We start from the raw sequence: 14,824 nt of genomic DNA on the forward strand, positions 1-14,824 counted from the left end.
TCCAGGGGGGAGGCAAAGCAGGGGTAGTGGTGGCCGAGTCCTGGCTGGAGCCAGTCTCTGGCGACTGCGTCACGCCATCGCTGGCAGCCTTGCAGCACTGGATGCCCTCTTCATGCCCGACAGCCTGCTTGGACATTGACTGTGACAGCACCCCGCTGCAGCCCTGGATCTGAGCCCCATTCGTCTGTGAGTACACGTTGCTGACCTTGGTGGCCTTCTGCTGCCCGTTGTTGTTACACACCTTGTAGCGGATCATGAGGATGATGATGAACACGAGCACGGAGGCCACAATGATCCCACCAATGATGATAATCATGGTCCCACCCAGAAACTGGGACTGCATGAAGTGGCAGCGCACATAATCCTGCTCAGTCGTGAACTGTGTGCAGCCCACCACCCTGGTGGCGGTGAGCGAGGTGATCCCGTCGTCATAGATCGCCAGGACGCACAGGTCATACACAGTCCCAGCGGCCAGGTTGTTGACCAGGAAGGTTTTGCTTGTGGGAGGTATCATTCTGGGGGAGAAGGAAACCAGCGTGAATGAACCCAGAAAGCCCGCAGGCACCTCCCCGCTGTGTGCTGCACTCCCTGGCAGCAATAAGCACCACCAAGCCCCCCGCCAAGAGAGTGACCACGTCAAAAGCATAAAAGAAATTCCCAAGCAAAGACAGTTTTGAGCAGTGTGACTGTGACACCCAGCAGCACAGAGCCCCTCTGCACTCAGCTAACACACCAGCATGGACACCATCAGAAAATGCTACAAGGAACTCATTTACAGACACCTTTCTCCCCATGTTTTCATAAAGCTGAGAGCGTTACGATCCATTTAACTCATCTAAACTTCACAACCTTTCCACCAATCAGATTAGTTCAGAGGATTAGAGATCCATTTGCATTATCTAAAAATAAAACTGTTCAAGGTAATTTCCCTATTTGCGAGTAGAAAACGGGATGAGTCTTTCCCGCAGCTCCCACCATCTGCTCCACGGGCAGGGCTCTGCGTGGGAACCTGCTGCTCCAGTGGAGGGGCTGCCTGGAGCCAGGGGCAGCATGTCAGCGCTGAGCAGCCTGGTAGGGCCCACCGCAGGATGGCTGGGGCCGCCTTACCTGTAAACAAGGGAGTCATCATAAGTACCATTGTACTGGATTTGGAACATACGTATCCCAGGTATATTCCTCTGAAAATTGAATTTCAGCAGAGCAGTAGAAGATGTTGCTTCCGCAACAACCACCTTCTTATCTTGGCTGACTTTAGTATCCCCATTGCTACTGCTCGCGTTGGAGCCCGACTTGGTGGAAGTAGAGATATCCGAGGAGCCAGGGTCAGGCTCGTGGATGTGGTTCGTGCTGTTCAGCAAGTGGGGGAGTTTGATTATGTGCAGGTCCACTGTCTGCGTGGCCTCCCCAGCTGGATTGGAAGCAATGCAGGTGAAGGAGCCTGTATCCTTCACCGTCGTTATCAGGATGTCGAGTGTCCCGTTGTCATACACCACGGACCTCGTTGCATTTGAAATCAGTTTGCCCTCAGGTGAAATCCAATGAATTGCTGGTTCGGGGTCCCCCCGGGCCTTACACCGCAGTGCTGCCCGCTGGCCCTCCAGCACCCGCAGCTCATGGGTGTGCCGGGTGATGAGAGGAGGCTCACACAGGAACTCCTCCTCAGGGATCGACCAGAAGTACCGGCCAGACAAGAGCGTGGGAGAAGCACAAGTCTCCAGGTCGTCCTCCCTCGAAAGACGCCTCAGCCACAAAAGCTCGCAGTTGCAATGCAAAGGGTTCCCACCAAAGCTCAATGCAAAAGTCGAGGGGCTGATTATTCCTGAGGTTGCTAGTACCTGAGCTCGCTGGAAGAGAGGATCAGGTGGTAGCTTCTGCAGTTTGTTAGACGTGACGTCCAACCTGGTCATCTTGTGGAGGTGGGAGAAGGTCCCCTTGGGAATATGGTCAATCATGTTATGGTCTAGACTGAGAGTGTGCAAACTAACCATCTTCTCCACGGCATCCCAGGGGATGGTTTCCAGGTTGTTGTAAGACAAATCCAATTCCTCAAGAGCTAAAACATCATCGAAAGCTGTAGAAGAAATTAAAGTCAGCTGGTTGTTATTAAGTATCAAGTGGTGAAGATTGGAGAGTCCACTGAACATGTCATTTGTGATCTTAGTCAATCGGTTGCTGTTCAAATGCAAAGCCCGCAAATTGCGCAAGTCAGCAAATGCGTGAGGTGTAATAAAACTGATTGTATTCCTGGACAGCGTTAGGTCCACCAGGCTGGTCATATTGGCAAAGTCTTTCCTTTTAATGTTTGTAACAAAGTTGTCTGCCAGCCGTAACTCCACGGTCCTCCTGTCAATGTTGGGAGGAACAAATAAGAGCCCTTTCTTGGCACAAAGGGTGGCAAGGTTCGGAGACAAAATCTGACAGACACAGCGCTTTGGGCAGATCTGAGCTCTCACCGCTATGCCAATGAACAGCAGAAACAAAAGCAGTTTTTCCATTGTAGATCAGGTTCAAGAGCCTGTAAGGGAAAGCGAACGTCTGTTAGTCTCTGCAAGATGTGCAAACGACATAATAAAAAAGCAAAGACAAACTGTCTGTAGTTAAATCATGAAGCTGAGGTTCATGTAATGGTGCATCATCCTCATCTTGTTACCCGATGTCTTTATCATTCTCCATATCCTGACACAAGAGCTGCTATACTACCTTCCAGAAGAACACTGAGAGACAGGTATCTTTGCATACACACGTATATACCCACGGACACCCAGACACCTTATATACAAATGGTGTCAGCAGTGCCCTTTGGGGCCCTGCTGCTAGAGCTCAATCCTCCTGTGCAACGTGCCTCCATGCCAGGCACTCCACTTTCTGACAGAGGCTTCCGACTTCACTGCCTAGAGTTACTTTGCCATAATGCCATTTACGTATTGAAACTGAGAGGTTTTTCATGTGCACTTCAGTTGCTAGGCTAAAACTCTCAGTGGCCTCTAAATCATGACAACTCAATGGGTTTATAGCCATCTTCACCAAACACTCAAGCTCTTAATGCTATTTTCAGAATAAACTTGGAAGGAGCTGATTTTGTGTCATTCAAGACCCAAAAATGCAAATAAAACAATAAAAAAACCCCACACACAAAAAAACCAGAAAAAAACCCCACCCAAAACAAGAAAAGCCCCTACAACAACAATAATATAAATAAAAATGGAACATGAGCTAATTTTAGATCATCGCTGTTTTCCCGGCTGCCACAACCAGCAGCGCTGCACTCTTCTCCCAGAAAACCTGACAGTTCAATTAGCCTTATCTCATACATTGCCAGATCCAGGATCCTCAGAGTATGGAAACAAGGAAGATAACAACAGTGCCCACACCAGCTAAATGAAATCATCCATCATGACTATGCCAAAAGCTCAGCGAGCGCGGCGGTGCTGGTTTCTGCACCGCCCTGCGTCAGCATCCCCCACGGCACAGGCAGGCAGGGGGAAGGGGTCCGCTCCTCCGTGGAACAGGAGGGCTGGAGGGACCATGGTCCTGGGGAGGAAGGGAGACTTACATGTCTGAGAGGAAACTTGCGCAGTCGTAAGCAACAGAGCATAGAGGGACTCACACTGGAGATGAAGCTCCCTTCAGGACTCATAAAATTATACATGTACAGATCAGATTACTCAGATGCATTATCAACCCAGAAACGTAATAATGAAGCTCATCTAAAATAAAATTAACTTTCACAACTAGCCATCAGCAAGAGTCTTGAATCGTCATGGAAATCTAAAGACATTTAAAGTCAGAACAGCAATTACTGCTCCTATTATTGCTCTGTCCATAATCCATCACCAGTGCCATACAAACTAAGAGGATCCAACAAGCTGCAAAATGATGAGTGAAAATACTAGCCTCTAAACCCTGCTCTTTACCGCTATCAATTTATTTTTTTCCTGATACTTCTGGGGACTGCAGGTTTTCATGATTACTGGCTTCAATTCTTGAGTAGCCACTGGGAAAAAAAACACACCACAAGTATTCTACTGCACTCTTCAACTGAGTATGCTCCTGCAGCATGGCCTACCATTACTGCAGCTCTGGGAACTGTTACCATAACCATTACTGTTACTCCTACCACTAATTCTGGCAGAAAACTGTTTTGTGGGTTCAGTTTTGTCTAGCCTGTGCCAGTAGTTCAGGTTGGGGTGGTCCTACAGGTGAAAAGGACTTGGAGAAGAATGGTGATGCTGAGATTCATGTGGACTCAGCAGCTCAGGGCATCCACAGCGTGACTGCCAGGGTCCCCAGACAGCCCTGACCGGGGACACCATGCTCATTTAGATTTGCTAACTCAATAATGCTAATTTAGATTTATAGCTGTGATTAAAGTAATGTGCTTGGATTCAAGTTCATATAAAGAACTATACAAGATTAAAACCAAGTCAGCAAGGTTCATTTATGGTTTGGAAATACTGTTACAAGATGAAACAGAGATGTAAGGAGATGTAGCCTTAAATAACAGCTGGAATGACAAGGTTATGAGAAAGTTACCCACCAGTGGATGTGGGGGTTTTGGATTTTAGGAGAGCTTTTGATATTATCTCTGACAGTATCCTCTGGACAAAATGCCCAGCACGTGGCAAGAGCTGGACACAATGCAACAGGCAAACACTGGGCTAAAGGGTTGGGCATTAAGGGTTGTAGCACATGGGGTGAGATCCTGCCGGTGGCCAGTCACTAGCTATGTCCCCAGGACTCATGTTTAGGTTTAGGGCCAGTCCTGACCAGTATTTCTACCAGTGACCTGGACAGGGAGGTGAGCACACACCACATAACCCTGCCAATGACACTAAATTAGGAGGAGTTCCTCAAGAGTACTTATGGAGAGGTCTTGGTGGATCAGAGCACTGGCAACCACCAGCCCTATCAACTGTAATTGGGGGATTCATCACGTGGGACCTGATCTGTCTGCCAGTATACCTCAGCCCTCCTGCACATCTGCCAGTGGCTGCTGGCACCGATGCTGGACCCCTCAGCAGCCTGACCTGGGGAGGGAGGACTGACCCCATGCCATGAGGACACAACTGTGCCAGCACCCACACAATTAATTGTTTTAAAATCCCACCAGGTCCATCAGCTCTCTCATACTGTGGCTTGGGAAACTGCTGGGCAGGAATGAGGAGGGCAGAGAAAAGCAGGCATGACATTTCTCTTGGACCATGTACAAGCCCTGCATGGGAGATGGTCTCCACATTGAGCTGTCTTAACCAAAGCCAGAGGTGTCTGTGGGCTCCCACTGCTGCCCAGCGTCCAGCTGTTCCTGGTAAATAGTTCCTTACCCACCCTCATCAGGGTTTTTTTTAAGTGTCACGTAAGTTGACAAATCATCTGGTCCAACCTAGACTAGATGTCCCAGCACCCTGTCCGGCTGAATCTTGCAAGTGTCCAACATTGGGGAACCCACCACTTCCCTGGGGAGATTATTCCAGTGGCTGATTTTCTCACTGGGAAAATTTTCCTCTTATGCCCAGTCGGAATGTCCCCAGGAGTAACCTGTACCCATCATCCCTCAGCTTTCCCATGTGACTCCTTGTAAAAGAGGAGTTTCTGTCTTCTTTGTGGCCACCCTTTAAACACTGGAACATGGTGATAAGAAATGTGAGAAAAGCTTAAAAAAGTTGTGTGTTTGCACGAATGCTCACAAGTGCTCCAAGATGTGTATGTTATGCAAAGATGTACTGACATTTGCAGCTGAAGAACAGTACTGGACACTTCAACTGATAGAAACAGCAAAACCACGCATGGATCTCAATGACTGGGCTAATGCTCCAGCCTGTGTGTCCCCACCATGTAGGGACAGGGACAGCCCATCCTCTCGAGGCTGGATGTCACCCCTCACCACAGGGGCAGCAGAAACACTTCACCACCTTGATGAAAGAATGCAGAGTATTTGCCTGTGGGTATGCTTGGTGTAGTAGTCTCATGGCCATGGCCCACAGGTGAGATATTCCAGAAGACAGCAGGAACTACAGGATCTAGTGGCTTGGAACAGCTGCCATAAGAAGACACAACTTCTGAAAGTCAGCCAGGCCATGTGTCCTCTCCCGTCCCAGCACACATTGTCCTGCACACAGATAACTTGCATTGACAGCAGCACTGACATAGCTCACAGCTCACTGTAGAAAACACCTTTTTGACAAAGCAAAGCATTATCTTATTCTCATTACTTAAAAAATAAAAAAGAAAGAAAAAGAAAGAAAAAGAAAGCATCTTATTACCATAAGCCAGATAAAGATATGCTAGTTTTCCTAGGAAGGTGCACATTGCTTTCATTTACTACTTGGTGTCTGCAAAAAGATAGGGATAGTCAAGCTCCTAATGGTGGCATCTGTGATTCACACAAAAAAAGCTCTCGTATACCAATTTTAAATCAATTTTGTTGCTACATTTAATAATTTGAGTTATTCAATCTATCTGTAAAAACTAACTACAAATCACAGTGGGCTGCATGGCTCATTGCCATAGAGATGGGAAAATTGTGTCTCTGAAGAGCAAAGAACCCCATCAGCCCCTGGTGCACACTGCCTTCAGGGCTGGGGCCTGCTGCTCTCTTACCGACCTGAAATGGCTAAGCTAGGGCACTGTCCCCAGACAGCAGTTCCTGTTCCAAAGCAGAGGAAGTGCTTCCCCTTATTCACTTTTCACAGCTACACAGCGGGTCTGACAGCAGTTCAGCAGAGCAGGACTCGTCGTCTTTCCTGTCAGCCCCATTCACACCTCAGCCATGCTCCCAGTGTGGACTTTGCTCTCCAGCTGCCCCAAGTCCCTTTGGATGTAAACCAGCCATCCCAGCATGGAGGAGGTACCTTGAGCTCATCTGGGCCAAAGCCCGTGCAATGCCCAGGGCACTGTGTCTGCGGGTGAGCGGCTGCGTGTGTGCATACCTCAAAGGTACCCCATCAGCAGCGGGGTAGGAAAATAAATGACCACCCACTGGTTCTAGCATCAAATTGGGGTCATGTAAAGGGCTAATGAATTTGAAATTTCTGCCTGGAATTGATCCAAGGGACACAAGAGTGAAATGTCATGATGAACGCCAAGCTGAGATAGCTCCTCTTTCCTGATGTGCTGCTTGCTGGGGGCTTTTTGCCCCGTCTTCTTTGGGAGAAATAGGTTTTCTGATACTTAGTACAGCATTTGCTGCCATGTCCAATGCTACAAAGGGTAGTTTACATATTGTGAAGTACATAACATACGGAAGCAGCAGGATCCAGGCGACAGTAATTAATTAGCAAACGATTTCCATTGCATCCGATCCAGTTCAGATGGTAGGTGCTACATAGAGTCAGTGTGCTGGGTAAACCCAATGCAGCACTCCAGTAGGTGTTCAGAGCCAGCTGCTAATAAAGTGCCTGGCTCAGACATAATCTGTCATCACTGAGGTCATGACAGAAGCTATTGACTGTCTTTCCTAACCCTCCAGGCCTCAGCAGAAGTGGTGATGTTAAGGTCTTTGCAAATACAATTTCGTGGTGGGGAAAAAAAAACGTCTAGAAGTTGATGTTCACCTGCTGGGGATGAAGGATGGGGAAATAGGTGGCACCAGTCACCAAAGGCATCCTGACACCATGCTAAAATGGGTGCATAGAAATGAAGATGCTGTGATATATGGTATACCAGATGCTAAAACTACTTAAGTAGAGAACAAGGAGCTTCAATTTCACAAAGGTCAATGGTTTGTAAACACGCCTGAGTGTTTCCCTGAACTGGAAACACAGTACCTAAGAAAACAGAAACACTCAGATCAAAGAACCTCCCACAGAGGTTTTCCCTGGGGCACTGCTGGCTTCAGCTGCTGCATGGACCACGACCAGGGGCCAGGATCACAGACGAGGACCATGGTCTTTCTCCCCAGAGGCATGCCTTAAGTGCTCCACCAGCCGCAAAGCCCTCACACACTGGTGAGGGGCAACATCTCCTGAAACAGGCAGCCAGGAGCCCTCAGCTGCAAGGCAGCTTCTCCTGATGTCCAGCCTGCCTATTAGCATTGCAGGGAGGACATGCTGCTTTGGTGCTCTGACACTTGCAACACTTGCTGCAGGACTGAGCAGGGAAATCACCACGTGGAGACATGCTATGAAGGAAATAGTGTAACCCAGTCTTTGTTAAAGGGCTTCAAACACTGCGACAAATACAGCTGCACCCCATCTAACCCCTGGGAATTTTACAAACTAGAGGACATCAAATCCTACTTGCTCCAGGGCCTCCTTTGGCATGCCTGATGCTGCAGCAGAGGTGGTCAGGTGTGCTCCAAGGTTATGGCCCCCCGTAAATACTAAGGAACAGCGCTGGAGGCTGGCTGGCTAATGAGCTGTTTCACGTAGCTGCTCTCATTTTCCTCCAGCCTTACAAGCCGCAAACGACACGTGTGCAAAGCAGCGCATTCTGGGAGGCAATTCTTCTCCCCGTAATGAGGCAACATTAAAGTGAACCATAACAATTATTTTAATTAAAGAGATTTCCACAGAAAGCAGAACCGGTATCAGTAAGCCCTAGACCGTGCCACGCGCCTGCCTGGCTACCTAAGAGCAAAGCTTTTGCTGTTTCCCTAGTTGCGACAGGGCAATGGTGCTGAAAATAAAGGCTGAGGCAACCGCTGTCCAAGAGCTCATGGGGGTCTGCATCCCTTCCCCAGGCTGTGCAGAATGGGAGGGCACAAGCCAAACAGCTGCGATAATGGGAACAGTTATTATTTTATAGCAGGACAAAATGCCCACCATAACAGTATATTAACTTCTTAATGCCTTTATTAATTAATTAACCATTTACTAAATTGGCATAGTTTAGTTTCTGAAGAAGAGTGCAAATATTAAACTGCTAGAAAAAATACTGGCTGCTGCACAGTAACAAGGATAAGATGTGCTACCAGGACTCCCCAAGCGCTGCATGGGGAGTCTTGGTATTGTGGGGACCCTCCACCTCCCCTGCCCTTGGGCTCACTCCCCATAACTATCCAGAGGGAAGGTTTGCACGAGGAAGTGCTAGGCATGACAACAGTAAAAAATAATTACATTATCCAGGGTACTGAGTATAGAGAGTAGCATAAAACTACTACATAGTAGCATATACTGAAACAAATCCATGAAACCCCAACAATCTCCAAGTGATTAATGCTTTGATTCACAACACACTAGTTTTGTATTCTCCTGTGCACAGTAAGCCTTTCCCTGAAGGAAGGAGTGATTATGCAAACTATCAGGGAGTCCTTCACTCAAGCGGTACCAATGTCACTAAAGACACTTTGTAAGAAAAACCTGTATCTTGAGAACATTTGCCTGTGTCTGGTTATAGACAGGCAGCGCTGAAAACAGCTGATGATACAGCACGTGGACACTGAGATGATTTGCCCGGCACAGGGAGAACCACAACCAGACTGAACTGTATCCCAGGAAAACACTGTTCCCAAGGGAAAGGCCCGAGCCAGATGTGACATAGAGCAAACCGTGGGAAATGCAAGCAAACTGGAATGAGGAGCTCAGGGAGGGATGTGAGAGACAGCTGCCAGTCATTGCTCATGATTGATGGATGCATCCTTTAAAGCCAGGGATATGACCTGTGACCAGGAACCGACCCACAGCTCACGTCGGACTAATGGAAACAACAGGCACAACTCCAGCTGTCACACTGCCACTGCTACTACCAACGGACGCCAGCCCCACGGAGCCGGCACAGCCCTGCACCCAGTGCTGCTCCCTTGTGCCACCCTTGCAGGGCTCCACACCTTGTCTTCAGCCTGGTCCCATTTTGTAATGCACCTGAATTTTCCCCTGCTGTGTGATGATGGGCAGTAGCATCCCACCAGCGTTTTGGCATGTAGGTGAGGTGGGATGGCTGGAGGTATCCTGATGCCCAAGTCTGGCATATGGGCCAGACAAAACATCATACCACATTTTGAGGCTTAGGCTGAGGGTCTAAGCCTTTCACGGAGAGGTTTGACACCTCTGCTGAAGGACCACCAGAAGAACATGAGCAATGAGCATCCATGCAGACAAACGGGTCTGGCATGGGCACAAGGGGAAGCACTGTCTGCATCAGGGATGCAGCCTCTCGGCATGCAGGCAAACACCCAACAACCCGAAGCAGCCTTGAGGGCTTGCTCCAGTAGGAGGGAGGCTGTGTCTGGAACTGCAGTAAAAGGATACTACACTCATTATTACTGTTAATTTTATGCATTCCTCAGTTGTCCATCTGCCCTGGAGACAGACAAGCAGGAAGCAACCGTCAAGTGCCAGAAGAAAACTGAGGTGCTGCAACAGTTTGGCTTTTTATATCCCACAGTTCATCTGTTCCATGAGAATATTGCCTATGGCTTGTAATCTTCAACGTTGTTGCTTGTACTTTTTTTTTCGTGCTGGTTTTATCATAACCTATAAAATCAAAGTGTTTTGATCTACCACTTTTTTTCAAAGCCTCATCAGGGTAAAACAGACCAACCATGCATGAGGGGCATCAACGTCATGGCAAATTCTGGGTGCCCTGGCCTGTAACCCACTGTGCCTCAGATCCCTGGGAATCCAGTTGCTCCATGTCTTTCTGTGATCATCCCAGTGCCTAAGCATCGACTGCCCCAGCCTCTCTCACTGCCTCCAACCTGGGTTTGGTGGAGCACCAGGGGCTGGCAGAGGACAGGACACTGGTGGTTTGGAGTTCAGTGGCTGCAAAGTCACCTGGTGAGCACCAGCACCGCTAATGGGGAATGCAGGATTTGCTACACAATCACTGGTATGTCTCAATCTGAACTCTGGTGCTGGAAGCGGCTGATCCTCACCCACTTCCAGAAGGCAGTCCAGAGCAAAGAGTGCAACCATCCCTGGGACAGACCTACACCTCCTGCCTGCTTTTAGCCTTCCCATGCATGCCCTGCTACCTGGGATGTGATTATCTCAGCCTGCAGTGCCACTAATGATGTCAAAATTACGCATCCCGCCTCAATTCCCACACCCCGTTTGGTCACTGACCTCAAAAAAGGACCTTCACATATACTGTATCACAGTTCTGCATCCTGGGTACAAATCCTCCCTTGCGTCATCACAGCTGGCCAGCTCATTTAGGAAATAAAGGGGAAGTGATGTAAAGGAAATTCCATCAGGTGAAGGTAGACCCCCGGCAGCAAACAGAACCACTGAGGGTAGCAGGACCTCAGATACCACCTTGTCCACCCCACCCCAGTTCAGGCAGGGTGGGCTGAAGCAGCACCTCAGACACCAGGCATCTCATAGCACCCTGAGCCTTGCTAAAGCAGGCACAAGGTGAGACACAGGCTCAAAGCGAGGGCCCAGGGGCAGCACTGCAAATTCACCCAGGGATGCTGCCTCTCCTTGCATGGTGTGTATTTCCTCCTCAAAAGCTCTGTGTCTGGATTTGTGCTCTCACACATCTTTCACACAACAAAATGTTTCAGCTCTTGCCTTCGCAGAGTACAGCTTAAAAACATGCCCATAAAACTCAGAAATTGAGGAGAAAAATAGGGTAATTATGCTTTATTTACTTTTAAAGCACTTTATCTTAGAATTGTTTCATGTTACGTGGAGCAGACAACTCTCAAAAATGCCAAGTCTTCAAAAAGGTAAAAATGGTGCTGGGTTCCCTGCACCAGTGCAAATGGAGCGTGGCTCCAGAATCACAGCTGAAGGGTTTCCAGCAGGAGCCAGGGAACACAGACCCTCTCCAGGCACTCAGTTCCCTCCCTTCTGCTGATCCAGCTCTTTGTGTCCTGCATTTCCACAGGGGAGCTGGAGCCTTCCTAGGATGTGTGGGGAGGTTCAGGATCCCAAGTCTGAAGTCCCCCATGCCTACATCAATGCTCACCACCCATCCAGCGAGCCCCTTGCCTTCAGCAGCAGGCTCACCTGGAACATGTGCCATGCCAGCAGCATACACCCCATGACACCAGGTGAGTGCTGATAATGCAGCAGGGATGCAGGGATTTCTAGGAATTTGGTTTGATTTCCCTTTTTGTTCTGCTCCCTGCTACTTCCCACGCTGACTGTCCCTCTCGCACACACATATTCCAGCAGGCTGTTCTGAAGACACAGGGACCAGCACCCTCACCACATGGTGAGTCCCCTGCACTGGGCTGATATGGTGGCAGCACGCTTCCAGCACGCCTGCTGGCATGGCCCTGAGCCCACGGCCACTCACAAGAGCTACACATAGCTCTGCTCAGCTAAAACGAACGCATGTGAAATACAATGAACTAAATGCTGAACAAGTCATGAGGAAGGCTGGTCTGACACGCAGGGCTGCGGCGAAGGCAGCTCATTAGGCATTTGTATCACAGACAAGGAGCCGAGAGTGATACACGGGATGACTCAACACGGCAGCGCAGGAACACGACTGCAGCTCTGGAAGTTATTAATAGCTGTGCTGTGAGAAAAACGAGCTGGGCGATCCGCAGCGGCCCTGATCCACAGGGCTTGGAGTGGCACCTCTCCCTGCCTCTGCCATGGCTTGGGGAGGTGGGAACTTGAACAAGAATGGCTTCTGAGAAGAGCCCTGGTTAAAAACATTGTGGTAAAAACACTGTCTGTGGAGAATGGTAAGAAATGTTCTGTGGCCACGGGCGGGCTGTGGGAGCCTCTACGAAATATGTCCATTATGAGTTCCTTTTCTTTCTCTCCGTTACCCATTAAGTATTCAAACAATCATAGTATCACAGAATGGTTTGGGTTGAAAAGGACCTTGAGATCATCCAGTTCCAACTCCCCTGCCATAGGCAGTGTCATCTTCCACTAGACCAGGTTGCTCCAAGCCCTGTCCATCCTGGCCTTGAACACTGCCAGGGATGGGCCAGACACAGCTGCTCTGGGCAACCTGTGACAGGGACTCAGCACCCTCACAGGGAAGAACGTCTTTCTAATATTTAATCTCAACGTCCCCTCTACCAGTTTAAAGCCATTTCCCCTTTTCCTACCCCTACAGGCCCTTGACAAAAGCCCCTCTCCAGATTTCCAGTCGGCCCCTTTAGGAACTGGAAGCTGCTCCAAGGTCTCTCCAGAGCCTTCTCTTCTCCAGGCTGAACAAGCCCAGCTCCATAGAAGAGGTGCTCTAGCCCTTGGAGCATTTTCATGGCCTCCTCTGGACTCTCTCCAACAGGTCCATGTCCTTCTTATGCTGGGGGCTGCAGAGCTGAGCAATGTAGCGGTATAGAATGCAGGAAGGGCAGCACAACCACTCTTGTGACCTCTCACTGCCTCACTCCTTCTGGTCCCAGAGCTCTTGGTCCCGCAGTGCAGAGGGGATGGTGCTGTGGGTGAGCACATCCCTCTCCTGCACCCACTGGGCTGGCCCGACCCCAGCACCCATGACCCTGCGCACCCCCAGAACCCCCCACGCAGTGCAGGAGCTGCTGCTGTGGCCAGAGCCCCACAGCAAGGGATCTCGCCAAAACCATCCATCTCAAGTATGGCAGCAAACAAGCACTGAGTTTTAAAGTTAGGAACACCAAGCTATTGCGTTTTCCAACTCCTGAGGCATTGCCATACAGAATACTGTACAAATATGCTAAATGCTGACTCTAATAGTGGCGTCAATTGTACAGCTTAAAAACGCGAGCAAAGCCTAAGTGAATAAACTGAATAATTGTTTAAACAAAACAGCTTTTAACTTATCAAAACATTTTTATTGAATTGGAAGATCGTGGCGTTTCCAAAACTAAGTGTTTTTTGCAACATCAAAACAGAACACAAACGCGAAGGGATTTGCTTTGACACTTCTCTGTCACCAAGTTTTCCAAAGCAGCATGTTCCCCAGCTGCTGTGCTTGTCCCTGCAGAATCCACCCTGCGCTCTGCGGCCACCACGCTCTCCACGGGCACTCATAGCAGGCAGGGCTGTGCATGGAGGGGAAGTGGCAAGGCCTGATGCCACAGGGAGAGGCTCGCTGGGGCCACCATCACCCTGATACCCTCTGGCGCAGTCACACATATGAGCATCCTGAGGAGCAGTTCTTGGGGAGTATACCCGAAAGGATGCACACAGAGTGCTTCTGACCAGCAGGAAGCCGAAGAGAAGGGAGACTGACACAGCCTAGGACGTCTGGCCAAGCAGCAGCTACTCTCACAGTAAACCATGCAACTCACACAGCCACATCTCCTGTGCAGGCTGCTTGGCTGGCACTGTCATGGCTGGGTGAGGGCAAGGGTGCCCCAACATCACCTCCCCACACAAATCCTGCAACAATCCCAAAACAGGCACTTCCAGCCTTCCCTTTTTCTTTTTACTTTAGTTTTAAAGGAAATGTAGGTTTGAAAACTCAGCACAAAGCAGATGTTTCAGAAATGTCTGCCCAAACATCAAAGCCCAGAAAGCATGGGTCAGATGCACCGATCCTGGGAATGCAAAGCTGAGCTGGTGCCACTCAGCTCTTCCCCTGCTCACACACCACCATGTGCACACGTACTACTTGCCGAAGGACCCTGTCCTGTTAAGGGATAAGGATGGATGGTGCACACCTGATAATTAACCACTAAATAATTGTGTTTTATCTGGATTGTTCACTTGCAGCATCAGGATTTACTGCTCAGTTTTCAAGCTGTCTCAGAAGAGAGTTGTTATATTCTCCTACAGCTTTTCTGAAAGATGTCCAACAACATTCGCCTGTTTTCTCAGCTCCCTGAGGGGGAAGGCAATGCCATCCCCATTTCACACGTAAGATTTGGAATCACAGAGTCACAGCACTCTGCCTGCTTCTGCTCTTGGCCCCTACAGACTCATGCCCTGGCTCTCTGTATCCCAGCCATTGGGAAGAGAGGCATGGGGGCCCTCCTGGGGCCCCCGGGGGG

At 49.3% G+C, this 14,824-nt stretch overlaps 1 protein-coding gene across 1 annotated transcript in view; it reads right to left on the reverse strand.

The window, feature by feature from the left end:
• Positions 1-2,495, reverse strand: part of LRFN5 (leucine rich repeat and fibronectin type III domain containing 5) — a 9,380-nt gene extending 6,885 nt beyond the window's left edge. Inside the window, exons 1-2 of the mRNA XM_010012144.1 lie at positions 1,108-2,495; positions 13-515 (exon numbers count right to left, since the gene is read on the reverse strand). Of these exons, the coding sequence (XP_010010446.1) occupies positions 13-515; positions 1,108-2,495 (1,891 nt within the window). The remainder of the gene's footprint in view (positions 1-12; positions 516-1,107) is intronic.
• Between the last annotated feature and the right edge of the window lie 12,329 nt (positions 2,496-14,824).

The sequence above is a fragment of the Nestor notabilis genome, unplaced genomic scaffold (genome assembly GCF_000696875.1).
Source record: "Nestor notabilis isolate BGI_N333 unplaced genomic scaffold, ASM69687v1 scaffold15953, whole genome shotgun sequence".
Taxonomy (NCBI): Eukaryota; Metazoa; Chordata; class Aves; order Psittaciformes; family Psittacidae; genus Nestor; species Nestor notabilis.